The sequence below is a fragment of the Stegostoma tigrinum genome, chromosome 4, assembly GCF_030684315.1.
Source record: "Stegostoma tigrinum isolate sSteTig4 chromosome 4, sSteTig4.hap1, whole genome shotgun sequence".
In the NCBI taxonomy this organism is placed as follows: Eukaryota; Metazoa; Chordata; class Chondrichthyes; order Orectolobiformes; family Stegostomatidae; genus Stegostoma; species Stegostoma tigrinum.
The window spans coordinates 36,104,395-36,119,191 of NC_081357.1; the positions used below are offsets into that span (position 1 = coordinate 36,104,395).

Here is a 14,797-nt window from a genome sequence, read left to right on the forward strand (position 1 = left end):
ACTGCCTGCAGCCAACTAAGAACAGCTGTTCTCTGCCTGTTGCCTCTTCCTCTCCAGGAGGTCTCTCATCTCTATGGCATGGACTCCCTTTTATACTGCCGTATCATGCTATTCTCACTGTACAGGTGCAGAGTTTCCTATAAATGGCTGGATCCTTCATCTGTAAAATAAACCTTGAACAGTGCATGCATAGCCTGAAAATATGCTACATTCTGTCTATGGTCCAGAACTTTCCAGCTGGTTTGGAAATGGAGTTCATGCTGGAGTCTGGAAGAAGGTAAGTTCACGTTTCATAACAGTTTGCTTGAAGCTTTATGACATCTGAATTTGAACCACCATTTACAGGCAAACCCCAGCAGCTATGCTTGAATTTTGTTTAAAAAAATCCTGCAGTACATTTTCTTTCTTAGGATGTGAAAATCATACAATCAAATAGCGAATCACAGTCATGTTTCACATCAAAGTGTTGGATTAAATAAAGGGAAGGAGAACTTAGTTCTGTTTGGAGGAAAGAAAAACTTACTTTATGAACTGCAGGAGAACATCGATGACTAATTTGGCTGATCTAACTATAGGGCTTCCAGGTTCATTGAAAGTCCGGGCATTATGTTCAATATATCGTACCTCCCACATCAAGGATGACAAGCGTCTGAAAAATAACAGCTTCACTTTACTTAACCATACTAAGCTTGTACAGCAATTACAGAATGATAGCAACAAAGTGTGGGTAGGAGAAGATACGACAGAATATGCTATATACAATCCAGCATGTGGAGAATACTACACCCAGCATAACATCCATTCAAATGAGAACTAAAATAAGTTTCTATTGATTTTTGATCATGTCATCCTTCGCAATACTGATCAGTATGAAAGCTGAGAGTCAGGACTGAAATAAATTAAGGAATAAACAGCCAAAAAATAATTAAGTGAAATATCATTCATTGAATAGGTCTATTCTTTTCAGTAATGCAGCAAAAAGAGGATAAGTGCTTTTCATTCTAAATTTCTGTTGTTATATTATATGTAACATAAAGTTAATAGAAGATCATGTTAATGTCTGCATCTAAAATCTCAATGTTAACCACCAGAAATGCAAATTTTCCATAGCAGGGGCATGAATTTGCAAAATTTAACCGTATAAATCACTGCAGCTGTCATTCAGACTGTGCTGCAAATTCTCCACAGCAGATGCACCATTATCACATCAATATATACCGAAAAGTATGAAACAGACTACAGTATCAGCCCAGATTGTAAGCTTAAATCTTATTGAGGATCTTAACAAGCTTCTGGCTGAATACCAGAATGCCAACACTCAGCCGTAGATGACACCAGTGTTCTTTCTGAAGAATGACATTGTCAATAATAATTGAAAGTAAACACTGCCAATGAATTCTACACAAGTTAAAAATTGAGAGCCTGTTTTGAACAAATGCAATTCTATTGTTTCTTTCTCTAATACTGATCACAGATGACAAAATTTAAGAGTTTTTCAGACAGCAGTTTCCCCCTTCAATAAACTACTTGGGTATGGGCATTTCCCATCCACTGTCAATGGCACTTTTAAGAATTTTTTAACCTCATAAAATCTGTTAATCATTGCCCTAATTGAGTGGGAAAACAAAGATGAGTCAGTGCAGAAGAATTCACCCTTTAACTTTTTCTTTTTTTCATCTGTCTAACAGCAGCTTAAAGACAACACAGTGCAACATCCTGCTACTAAATTGAGATAATGTTTGAAAAACACAGCATGAGCTTTTGATCAGTTATTCCACGCTCTGGTGTGTAAACTCTGTTGTCCATTTGGCTACACTGCTGCAAATCCAGAAATGATTTGTTTATTCTAACTAAGAAAGAATCTTTTGTTATATTATTGTCCTACCTCTGAAACAAGTAGATCACCAACTCATCAACATTGTAACAGCACATGTGGATTAGCACTGCACCTTTATTCCTGCTCTAGACTAAATACTGTGTAAACTCACCTGTAAAACCTATTCTCCACCCTCTGTTTAATTGTGTTCAGGTCTGTAGGATAAGCCACTACTGTACAATATAAAGGATAAGCCTGGAGATCCACGGGTGCCACAAATGGAGCAGCAATATCTGAAATGAGATCGTTAAAGTTCAAATAATTTGTAACTTAAACATTATGACACTTGTGGAGAGGCGGCAGGGAAGATTTACTGCAATTAGATCAGGGATGTGCTACTTCAGTTACATGGTGAGATTGTGGAGGTGGGATGGTTGCCACTGAGTATTGATAATTCAGGAAAGGTTTAATAGATGTGTTCTAAGTTACAATAGAGTTTGATGCTCTATAAGGCAAAAAGATCGGTAACCAAGTCTGGCTGCATATGAAATTCTGTGTTATCTCAGGAATTGGACACGGAACTAAACACTGCACAATCATCAGCGAACATTTCCACATCTTAGTTTAAGATAGAGGAAATTAACTAAAGTATCTGAAGGTGACTTGGTCTGGGGCACTATCTGAAAAACATTTTGTAATTACAACCTGGGACTAATACGAATGGCCTCCATTAATCACAACGATCATCCTTTATTCTAGGTCTAACTCAACTACAGAAATGCTTTGTGAGGTTGTCGAATGTATGCCGAGGCAGCTTGTTTTCATTCAGCCATTTCGTCACCATGCTAGGTAACATCATCAGTGAGGCCTCCGATGCAGTGATGTTGTTCTATTCCAATTGGAATTTATACTGTTACGTCTGTTATGGGGAGTTGTGTCATTTCTGGTTTTGTTCTGTATTGCTTTGTATATGGGGTCCAATTCTATACGTTTGTTGATTGCATTATGGGCTGAGAACTATGCCTCTAGGAATTCCCATGTGTGTCCACGTTTGGCTTGGGCTACTATAATTATGTTGTCCCAGTTAAATTTATGGCCTCCATTTTCCAAGTGTACGGAAATTAATTAAAGATCGTTGTGTCATTTTATTGCCAGCTGATGTTTGTGTATTCTGATGGCTAGTTTCCTTCCTATCTAGGTAGGGTGTAATGCTTGTGGCAATCATTGCATGGTATTTTGTAAACCATGTTTGTTCTGCATGTTATGGGAACAGGGTCTTTAATACTTGTGAGCATTTGTCGTAGAGTGGCTGTGGGCTTGTGTGTTATCATGATTCCTAATGGTCGTTGGAATCTTATTGTCAGCTCAGACAGATTCTCGATGTAAGGCAGTGTGGCCAGTGTGTTAGGGCATACTATTTAGTAGGCACCTGCAGGTGAAGGCATGGGGATATGCATTCATAGCGAAGATTCTGTATGGGTGCTTTTTCTCTTTCCTGCGTAGTTGTAGTGTGTCGCAGTGGGTGGTGGCCCATTTAAATCGTGTCCTAATACAGAGGAAGGGTCACTGGACCCAAAACGTTAACTCGGTTTTCTCCTCCAGAGATACTGCCAGACCTGCTGAGCTTTTCCAGCAACTTTGTTTTTGTTCCTCATACAGATTTGTTTGTGGACGCTGGGGTGGTTGCTATGGAATTTGAGGATTTGGTCTGTATGGGTTACTTTCCTGTATACCGCCGTTGTGAACTCCCTGTTGGTCATACGCTCAGTTCTGACATCCAAAAATGGCAGCTAATCGTTGTTTTCTTCTTGTCTGATAAATTTAATCCCAGAAAATACATTGTTGATGAGGTGTTAGGTCTCTTCTAGTTTGGTGCGTTTAATGATGACAAATGTGTCGTCCACGTACTGGATCCAATTTAGGTTGAATATGGGGGAGGGTGGTGTGTTCTAGTTTTTGCTTGAATGGCTCTGCAATGAGTCCTGAGATAGGTGACTCAATAGGTGCACCATTGATCTGTTTGTGAACTACACATTAAAGACAAAGTGTGTGGTGAGGCATAAGTCTAGTAGTTTGATTATGTTGTCATTGCTGATGGAGCTGCTAGTCTATGTTCTTGCCTCCCCTAGTGAAGTAGCCAGTGTTTCTCTGGCTAGTGGGATGTAAATTGACATCAATAATGCTGTGACTCAAAGGATACAATAATTTCATTGTTGTTGATTTTTATTTTCTTAAAGGGTATTGAGGCATTCTTGGATTGAGTAGATGGAATGGGGTGATTCGTCAACTAGGTGTTTCGGTCTCTGTTATAGGTCCTTGGCCAGATAGTGTGAAGGTGTGCCCAGTAGGGAGACATGCTTCTGTGGGGATGTCTGGTTTGTGTACTTCAGAAATTCCACAGAAGCGGGGTGTGGGGGGTGAGGGTGTTCGTGCCTTCTGGTTTCATTCTAATCTAGTCCATCGTGGTTATCTGTCCTGTTTCCTTTAGTCTCTCCAGGGTCTGAGAGATCCTATCACCTAGCTGCGGTGTTGGGTCTATCGCCACCTGTTGGTAAGTGTTTGTATCTGCGAACAGTGCCTGTGCTTTCTCAACATAGTTTGTTCATAACGACAGTGATGCGCCCTTTGTCACCTGGTAGGATTATAATGTTCTTGTGTTTCTTTAGTTTATCTCGTGCTTTTCTTTCTGCTGTGTTCCGGTTGTCCCATTTGTTTCTTCGGTTTAGTGTGGGGATTACAGTTTCTTCGGATGGCTTGTTGACAAACAAGGGGACACAGTACACCCTAACACACTAGCCTCACTGCCGTACATCAAGAACTATCAGAACTGACAACAAGACTCCTACTACCACTAAGAATCATGGTAATAGACAAGCCCACGGCTAATGTACGACAAACACTCACAAGGATTAAAGACCCTATTCCCACAAACATGCAGAACAAATGCAGTTTACAAAATACCACATAACGACTGCCACAAACATTACATCAGACAGACGGGAAGGAAACTGGCCATCAGAATACACAAACATCAGCTGGCAGCAAAATGACACAACAAACTCTCCTTAATATCAGTACACTCAGACAATGAAGGCCATCAGTTTAATTTGGACAACGTAACCATAGTAGCCCAAGCCAAACATAGACGTGCACTGGAATTCCTAGAACCCACAATGCAATCAACAAACGTATAGAATTGGACCCCATATACAAACCCATACGGATCAAAACTGGAAATGACACAACTCACCGTAATGAACCGGAAAGTATAAATTCCAAGCGGAGTAGAACAACATCACTTCATCGGAGGCCTCACTGATGATGTCACCTAGCATGGTGACAAAGCGTCTGAACAAAAACAAGCCAGCTTGGCAAGCAAGTCAACAACCTCACGCATAACCCAAGCTACAGATCTTTGTTAAAGTCTTAAAACTGAAATGCTTTCTATGTGTTCCCGTTGACATCAATTTTACAAGGGCCCCTAATGTCCTACTCAGTGAAATGCTGCCTTGATGTCAAGGACAGCAAGCTTCATGTCATCTCTGAATATGATTATAATCGCCCACCTTTGCTCTGATGCTACAGTAAGTGCAGGAGCTTACTGAAACCTAATCAGAACATCAGTGAGCAGGTTAATCGATACCACTGTCAATTATACTTTCCATTAATTTGATGAAGATTGAGAGTATACTAGTTGAGCACTAAATGTTGGAATGGACTTGTCTTGCTTTTTTATAGACGGGACATTCTTGGGACAATTTTCCACTCTATCCAGTGCTGGGGCACAAGTTTTCAGAATTTTGGCAGGGATGTTATCAAGAGTCCTTAGCCTTTGTCATATATGGAACTTCAATCTAATTCATTAGTTGTGACATACCTTTGCTCTCTCCACAGAATATTGCAAGTGCTGTTTAGCATGCATTTATGGGATCTTCACCAGCATGACAAACTATTTTCAAGAATGCCTGGTTCTGTTCCTTACATATTGTCCTACATTTTTCACTGATCGTGTGGCTTGTTGTTAATGGAAAAGATAGAGATATGTATGGCCAAAAGGTTACAAATTGTAATGGAATATAATTTCATTGCTGTTGACGGTTCATCCAACTCATGGATATCCAATTTTGAGCTGCCTGCTTTGTTTTGACTTTAACACATTTTGCACAGCGGTAATGTCAAAATGGAGTATATACTCAAGTGTTAAAACTGAACTTCAATTACATAATATTGTGAAGTGGTCAGTTGTATCAATACTGTCGCAAGAAATAGTTGGTGAGGATGAGGTTTATTCCTCGTGGTAGTTTTCTCAGCGTCTGCTATAGGCTCGGTTTGGCCGATCAATCAGCAAAAACTAACCACTATACATTCTGTACCCCTGATCCCTCAATGCTTCTTCCAGCTGGTATTCAGGAAAAACACTGATTCATCAGCTAAAGGAAGACAATTAGCAAGATATTATTTTCAAAAAAATAACAAAAATTCTGAATACTTCAGGTATCATTCTTCAGAGACGAGCCAAGAATCACAATATATTTTTGACTTCTGATGGTGAATCGGAAGAATCTGAGATTTCAATCACCTCAAGTCAAAGTCAAATGTTTACTAATTAGTTACAGAGGCACTATTAGAAACTGGTAAAGAAAAAGGCATTGAATTTTTTTTTGTGCAGGATCTAGCAAGTACCATGCAGACAACTGGTATATGGAGAGTGCGGTTATGAAGAAAATGTGAACTTAATTCAAAAGGACACCTAAGAATTTGGTCAAAGCTGCTTGTCCAACTGAACGTTCAACTTTAATTTAGTTAATTCAGGTTTTCTTGGATAAGAACATACCAAGTGTTATGAGCTGACAGATCCCATTATAAATTCTGTCACATTCATCATCTCTCTTTCTGCAGCCCCATTCTCCTTCCTGAGATTTGTACAGCTGTATCTTATGATCAGCAGCAGTCAAGGGAACACTTGATCCAGGTTCAGTGGGGAAAACAGCTGAAATACAACAAGCACAGTTAATCCAAAGGAAATAATATGATGACACAGTCTCATTAATGAAAGGTTAAAGCTAGCCAAACCCAGTTCAGATAAAGTTTACGACAAGGTTCTCTCTCTTTTTTAAAAAAACAACTAGCTATGAGTAGCTGGACACACAACAGTGAAATGAAATTCCTTCCAAGTTTTGAATGTTTAATAAGATCACCTCAATTTTCCATATTCTATATAAAACAGCCCTAACTTACTCAGACTTTCATGATAACTATACCCCCCTATTCCTTCCATTATCCTTTAAATTTTTTTTTTCCCAATGCTCCTACATTCTTTTTTTATAATATGGGCACCAGAACTGCACATAAAATTCTCAATGCAGAATAAGAAAGGTGTCATAGACCATTTTTACCAGAATTTGTCTGTATTTCAGTTCTGTTCCTCTAGAAAAGGTCCTTTTGTTTGCACTTTTTATGGTTTCGTTAAACTGTGGGTTAGCACAGCAGGAAGGCAAAACAGTAAGGAGACACAATGGGACTAAATGCACTACAATAAGTAGAGAATGGCAAAAGGAGTCATGCAGCCAGGTTTTACCCACAACATCAACCCAATATACAGACAGCAGTTATCAATGCCTTTTCCAAACAAAAAGCATAAAGAAAATGCAGACAGCACTGAGGAAGATATCAGGGATGAAAACATAATAAATTTAAAGAGAAAAGTAATAAAGAAAAAGGGACAAGTAGCAGAAGACAGGGAAAGAAACAGCAACATGAAGGCATTGGATGACTGAGAAAGACCAACTTGTCATGTGCACTGCTACACATAACATTTACTTTGCAATGCAATGGCTATGATTTAAGGCTTCATTCTTGGGCTAGGATATATCCGTGAAGCCTTACACAGAATAATTATTTGATGTTCTTGTGTAACATTAAATAATTTTGGAGAAGAATCAAATAGAAACTACCAAGGCTTGACAAAGTTACAAATCTTGCACAGCTCTGTGCAAAGGTTATCAAATTCAAGCTCAGAACTTTCAGAAGCTAAAATATTCAATCAAAACTGTGGCAAGTAACTCACCTCCTGACTCCCCAAAGCCTTTCCATTATCTACAAGGCGCAAGTGAAAAGTGTGTTGGAATACTCGCCACTTTTCTGGATGGAAGTACCTCCAACAACACGCAAGAAGCATGACACCATCCAGGGCAAAGCAGCCCACTTGACTGGTACCACATCAACAAGCATCCACTCCCTCTACCACCGATGCTCAGTGGCAGCAGTGTGTCCAGTCTACAAGATGCACTGTAGAAAATGAAAACACCATCCCCTGCAACTTCCCATCCAAGCCACTCACCACCCTGACTTGGAAATATATTGCTGTTCCTTCAGTGTCGCTGGATCAAAATCCTGGAATTCCCTCCCTAAGGGCATTGTGAGTCAATCAATAGCAGGTGGACTGCAGCAGTTCAAACAGGCAGCCCATCATCACCTTCTCAAGGGTAATTCAGTTTGGGCAATAAATGCTGGTCAGCTAGTTACAATCATATGCCATGAATGAATAATCAATATAAAAACCCAATAAACATAACAACAACCTACACAAAACATGGTACAAAGTAAGGAGATAGACAGCGGTTCCATCTAGGCTTCATTTTGTATAAAATACCTGACCATTCCTTACACATTTTGGAACTCTAAAAACATAATGGTTGCCCAGATGAAAAAACAGAAACTCATGAAACAGAAAAAAGGCACAGGAATGCAGGTGATCAGACACAATTCAATCATGAATGATTATTCCAATAGCATCTCAACACCAATTCAATTTATCAGTATTCTCTATTATGGACGTACAAAAGATTTGACAAACTGTAAGCTGTAGTTAAAGCAAAAATATTCTTGGGTGAATGCTGCATTTTCTCTGTACCTACCATCAGGTGGTATCACTTCCATATCCCAAGGGCTCATCTTTTCAGTATCTCCGTTATCCCAGCTAGAAGTAGAAAGGCAAAATATAAGCTTCTAAAGACTGTACTAATAGTTACAAATCAAACTCCGAAATAGGTTGAGCTTAAACTGTAAACTTCGTTGTAATCTCTAGAAATGTAGGACTGTAGGAAAAGGAGTAGGCCAGTTAGGTCCTCGAGCCTGTTCCGCCATTCAGTGGCATTATGTTTGATGTGCGACTTAATTCTGTATACTCATGAATGCCCTTCCCAGCAATTTGGGTATTATAAAATTGATTTCTGCATGAGGAATATTGATGTGTCTTGGAGTAAGGCTTGCCAGATTTAATATACAGAAGAAAATAGATACATTAGGCACCTTATTTTCTAACACACTGGACATTAAAACAGCAAATAAACACTCAAATAACATTCTGACAACTAATGGATCACTGAATGTTCAAACCTTATAAATACACATGATAAAAATTTAACTGCCAAGTTTAGTTTGCACATGCACACCTGAAGCAACGGCACTTCTGGTGGGGGATGGGGCTGATATATGATCTCCTCAGTTAACCAGGTTGCTAAGAAGCAGAAATGAAACAGTCATGGTGGTGATTTACAGCGAAAGCCAAAAGCAACTATGTCCATAAAAGCAATTCAGCTTAACTATGACAGTAATCTCCCTCAATATGCATCTTCTGTCCTCCCATTTAAATTTTGCCTCAAGATCTGCTTGCACATCCTCCGACGACATTATGAAATATATTTGAAAATAATTCATACAGGTTACTCTATGCATGTACAAAATAAGTAAAATGGATAAAATCTTCCCTTGTTAAATTGTTGACCATTTTTTAATGGTCTTAAAGATGATAGCAAATGTATTCGCCCATGAACTTAATTCTGGCCAGTAAGTTTTCAAATACTGCATTTGCTGATTGATCACAGAAAAACCTGAAGGCAACAGTGTCTTCATTATCAATCACTGCACACACTTGCAAAGACGATGTGTCACAAATTCATCCCTTGACACACAATAAACTTAAGACATTAAAAAAAGTAACTTGATAACCAGAAGAATCAGGATTTAAGTGGTGAACTGCCCTGTTGTATTCACTGCCAACACATTATGCAATCAGATATTCAGAACATGTCACACACCAATTTCTGTTTCACAAGCTATTTTTAGCAATTTGCTTTCACTTCCTGAGTCAATCTTCAAATATGACAATAACATTTCAATTTCATAATCAAAGGGTGCTAACATTCATACAAAAATAAACTGGGCAATGGTATACCCAATTATTTTTTTCCAAATATATTGCATTATTAGTTACAAAAAATAATAAAATTCAAGCTATTGTTGCAAGTTAAGTACAGCTGTTTCTATAAACATCACTTTAATAAAAGCGACCAGGCATTTTGCATATATAGTTGACATGTGACTCAACTCTGTCTACTCATCTTTGCCATCAATAAGTTTGCTGAACAAAACTTAACAATTTAGCTTTTTAAACTTTCCCATTTGAGAAGTGAATTCCAAACTTCCAACACCCGCAGTACGTACAAGCGTTTCCTAATTTCATCCCGGGATGTCTGGTTCTAACTTTTGGACTGCTCAGCCTTGTTCAAGACACCCCAAACACTGGAAATTAAAGTTCTCACATTCCTGAAATCCTTCTAATATCTTGAAAACTTCAGTCAAATTGCGCCTTAAACTTGGAAACTCCAGGGTGACAGTACTGAGAGAGATCTCTTTATAAATTTCACCAGAGGCAGTGTTTAGGGTTTTGGGCTGTGGCAGGGTCAAATGGGGGTGGGGTTCAGGCATGTGTAGACAGCTGTCACTCATCAGTGATTTTCTCTAAACATGTTCTCTAACATGTACACGCTGTGGACTGGTTGTTCAGGCAACCCTTCTTATTGCTTGTCCTCCTGCAGAGATAGTTATATTACACCCCCAGAACACTAATATCGTGGCACCACCTATACCTGATTCCAAGTACTACATTCTATCTTTATTTCATTTACATGTGGGACATGGGCATTGCTGGCTGGGCCAGAATTTATTGCCAATCCCAAGTTGCCCTTGAGAAGGTGGTTGTGAGCTGCCTTCTTGAACCACTGCAATCTATGCGCTGTAAATACATCCATAAAGCTGTTCGGGAGGGAGTTCCAGGATTTTGACCAAGCAACAGCAAAGGAGCAGTGATGTACTTCCAAATCAGGACAGTGTGCAGCAATAAAAAGTTATTTTTTTAAATTCTCTGATTTTTTTTAGCTTAAGGTGGTAACGAGAAGGCAAAGTACTGGGCTAATGGTATGTATGACCTTGGTGTGTCATGTCTTCTTAGTATAACTGCAAGTTGCCATTTTTTGACTTCTCACACTCTCTCTTTCTGACAATGAGAGACAAAATTCTGGTCTGTTTTTTGCCAAATATCGCTTGTACTTCATTTCTCTCCTCTTGACCATTTCCTGGATAATTCAGTAGAATGTAAGCTTCAACATTTTTTCAGAAGTTGGCAGTTTTGTAATAGAGGAGGTGACAGTGCAACAATGTTCAAAGGTGTGTTTCAGTGCTCAAGCAGGGACTTCCTGTATTTTTTCAGCAGGTTCTTTATAGTCTGAATGGCTCTGTCAAACTTGACCATCTGACTGTGGAAACCCTGGATTTGATGTAACTATCCCTGCATGAATGCTTGAATTTCTCAGCTGCTTGCAAAGTTTCAGAACTCCTGAGCTGGCAAATGTTGTCTTCAACAAGAATCCCATACCTTACAAAGTTGGACTTCATTGCTATAATGACTTGCTTGCTTGTAGTTTCTCTCAATTTGGAGATTTGAGGATATTATTTTAAAAAAAAAACAGGCACAGAAGATACTCTCTACTGTTGTCATGAAACAGATCAAACCCAACTTTTGGCACAACTCATTCAGGTATCTGACGACAAATGAGAGGATTTTGTGCTTTGTTGTTCGTGGAAGAGTTGCATGCTGAACACCTTGATGCAAAATCTTCAATCCGTTTCGCTATCCCTTGCTTGTTCTTTGCACTTGGTTCTTAGGTGAGCCTCAAATTTTATCAAGCATTTCCTTTTCAGTGGAAGACTAGTTCTTGCAAAAGTAATCCCACTGAATAGGTCAGAACTACTCTAAATGTCCAACAGTGCTGGATCTTCTTTGAAATTTTTCTTCTAGATTCCAGCTATCCCTTAAGCAGCTCTTCATTTACTATGCAACTCTTCATCCTCTTATGTTGTTGTCTTGAACTTTTCCAATTTCTCTTCTGAGACAGGAAGTTGACATGTGATCATATTATTTTCCAACCTGTTCTCACTGTTTTCTTTGAAATGGGATAAACTCAGTGTATCAGCCACATGCACTTCTTTGTGTGGTTTGTATTTAGGTGTAAGCAGGATCTCGTAGCTAGCTAGCTAATAGAAAGCCGACCAACTCAGGAGGAGCTGTTGCCTGCCATTTCAGATGTGAGAGAGAGGCCACATCCATTCTGAGGTGCACTCCCAGCACTTTTAAAATGTCTCCATTTTAAACACCCAGGTCAACATCATCAATGGGAAAACTCCTCCAGAGGGCAGCAGAGGTGTGACCAGCTAGAAAGGGCTGCAGAGTTGTACCTCAGCTCTACTACTGTGACACCTTTCCTGGTGCTGTCATCAGTAGGAGATGCAGGCCAGCTGAAACTGAACATTGGCCTTAGTTGATAGTTGATTTGTTAATATCTTAATTATCTCCCATTGTCCATGGATGGAGGTACAGCCCAATGTCCTTTTACTGCTTCTGGAAAGATAGCTCTGTGGAGCAGGTTACTGGCAAACCAGTGCACTGATCATCAGTGTAATTGCACCCTTGTATTTATCTATTTCTTTTCCAGTTATCATTATGATAAAGGCAGATGGTGGGAATGTTCAGTTACTTAGTGTTCATCTGAAGTGAATAATTAGTTCAACTTCAAAGTAGATAACTAAGCTTTTCACACCCAAATCGTACTACAAATGAAAAATGTTGAATTTTCCTCTTTGTGCTTTAGTCCCAACCTAAATGTACGTCGTGTGCAATCAGCTTGGAAATCAGTGGTAATCAATTCTTGGAATGTAATTGGGGTATGACGGTGGAGGAAAAAGCTTTGGAATTATTCAGGAGATAGTTATGTCTGGTAGGGAGGTTAAGCTCTAAGGGAGGGAACAGAAGTCGATGGGTCAAATTACCTCTCTCACATTTATGTAACTTTGTGACTACACAATTTAAGTCAGTTAAGTTACTCTTAATATACATGCTGTCAGAGATTACCTTACCAGACATTGTAGCACTGGAATAGACTATCAGGATATTCTGGTTGTAGGGGCTCCTGGCTCTCAATGGTCCCAAACCACCATGCATCATCGATAACTGACCGAAATCGATCTCCTAAAGAATGGTAGGTCAAAACAACACTGATGTTCATACTGGAATTAAAGTGTCTCCATGTCAACCAAACTAAAATAAATACAATGCAATTTTAAATAGACTACAGTTTAATAAGCTAATGTGCCAAGTAAAGAATATGTCTGTAATCCCACCTCAGAACCTTTATTTATCATACAATAGAATAATTTTCCAAGATTTGAGAGCGGTTATTAATTCTATAATGTCCTACATAAACTTGGATAATTTTATGTCAAATTGTAGGAGTCCCTCAGCAAACATTTTATTAATAGTTCAAGGGTGGGCATTTCCCTTCATTGGAGGTGGCAAGGAGAGCAAATAATTGGATGAAATGGCCCAGAGAGGTGCTCAATCCTTCCTTGCCATCTCAGCAATTAAACACTGGTGATAAGTTTATGGTGAACCATCTCATACCATCTCCAATCCAGGCCCTTAAGTGATCAATTAATGAGCACTTAAGGGCCTCAGTTTGCAACTGATCCAATTACTAACACTCCTGGCATTGTTTTGTAAAACTGATATATGGTACATACATTTTAGTTATAAAGTTTATTTCTTCAAATTACAACAGTCAATCACAATTCTACAAGATAGCTACAAGCATTGTCCATTAACCAGAGATAACATCTAATCTTATTAACATTGTCACTGCAGTATAATGAGCATTGGAATTTGTAGCTAATGTCAATTTGAACTAATGTCAAAAACGAATAACATTCATTTGATTTGCCTTTACATACATACCAATCTTCCACTGTCGAGATTTTGTCTCATCAAACTGCTGTCGTAGCACTAGAAAATCAATAACATCTGGCATATCATGGTACCTACAATCAGGATAAAAACAAATACTTAAAATATCAACTTACATTCTTTACACACTGTACAGTGAACACTAAGTCTGTTTCAAAGATGGCAAGCAAACTCAGTGTGAAAACAAAAAAGGATTAACAGAATAATATTGTAGAATTTTAAACATTTTGCTCAGTAGCTATATATAATGAGCCATTTGGAAATTAGAGAGATTTCAGCAGCAGAAATAATCTAACCTTGGCTGTTCATAACTGAATAATGACTGATGATGTCTGGGTACAGCGAACCATGTGCAGCACCAAGGCATGCTGTAACACATTTTAAATTTTTACAATCATGTTCAAAGTGTGACAGCGGATTGAAAGCCCTTTTCACATTTCTCAGTTCTATATGCATTGACTTCATAAAGTCAATTCTACTCCATTGTGCGGTCCATTTGTAAAAATGTTAAAATAACAATTTAAAATTTGTTCTAAGCTAATTAATAAAAGAAGAGACCACTTTTTAAATTTAAATCTTGCCACCTGTCTCCCACCATCAAGACAGGACATGGAATTTTTGAGAAATTTGTCCATTTGACAATAAGTATATTCACACTGTCTGATTTTAACACTGATTACTTGGCCAGAATGGACAAGTAGATTGGACTGCCTTCTTGATGTATTTCTATTCATTGTGATTTAACTTTTGAATATTTGGCAAATCCATAGTACCTTTTGAATACAAGCAAGGGTCTAGTTAATATAAATGTCATGCACCTAAGATACAATTTCGACCCTGGCATG

The 14,797-nt window shown here is 38.6% G+C and overlaps 1 protein-coding gene across 3 annotated transcripts in view; it reads right to left on the reverse strand.

The window, feature by feature from the left end:
* phip (pleckstrin homology domain interacting protein) overlaps positions 1–14,797 on the reverse strand; it is a 198,997-nt gene that overhangs the window by 27,993 nt on the left and 156,207 nt on the right. For all 3 annotated transcript variants that reach the window (XM_048530796.2, XM_048530794.2, XM_048530797.2), the window contains 6 exons: positions 13,944–14,026; positions 13,070–13,181; positions 8,734–8,795; positions 6,651–6,806; positions 1,989–2,109; positions 524–649 (listed from right to left, as the gene is read on the reverse strand). In XM_048530796.2, coding sequence (XP_048386753.1) covers positions 524–649; positions 1,989–2,109; positions 6,651–6,806; positions 8,734–8,795; positions 13,070–13,181; positions 13,944–14,026 — 660 coding nt within the window. The remainder of the gene's footprint in view (positions 1–523; positions 650–1,988; positions 2,110–6,650; positions 6,807–8,733; positions 8,796–13,069; positions 13,182–13,943; positions 14,027–14,797) is intronic.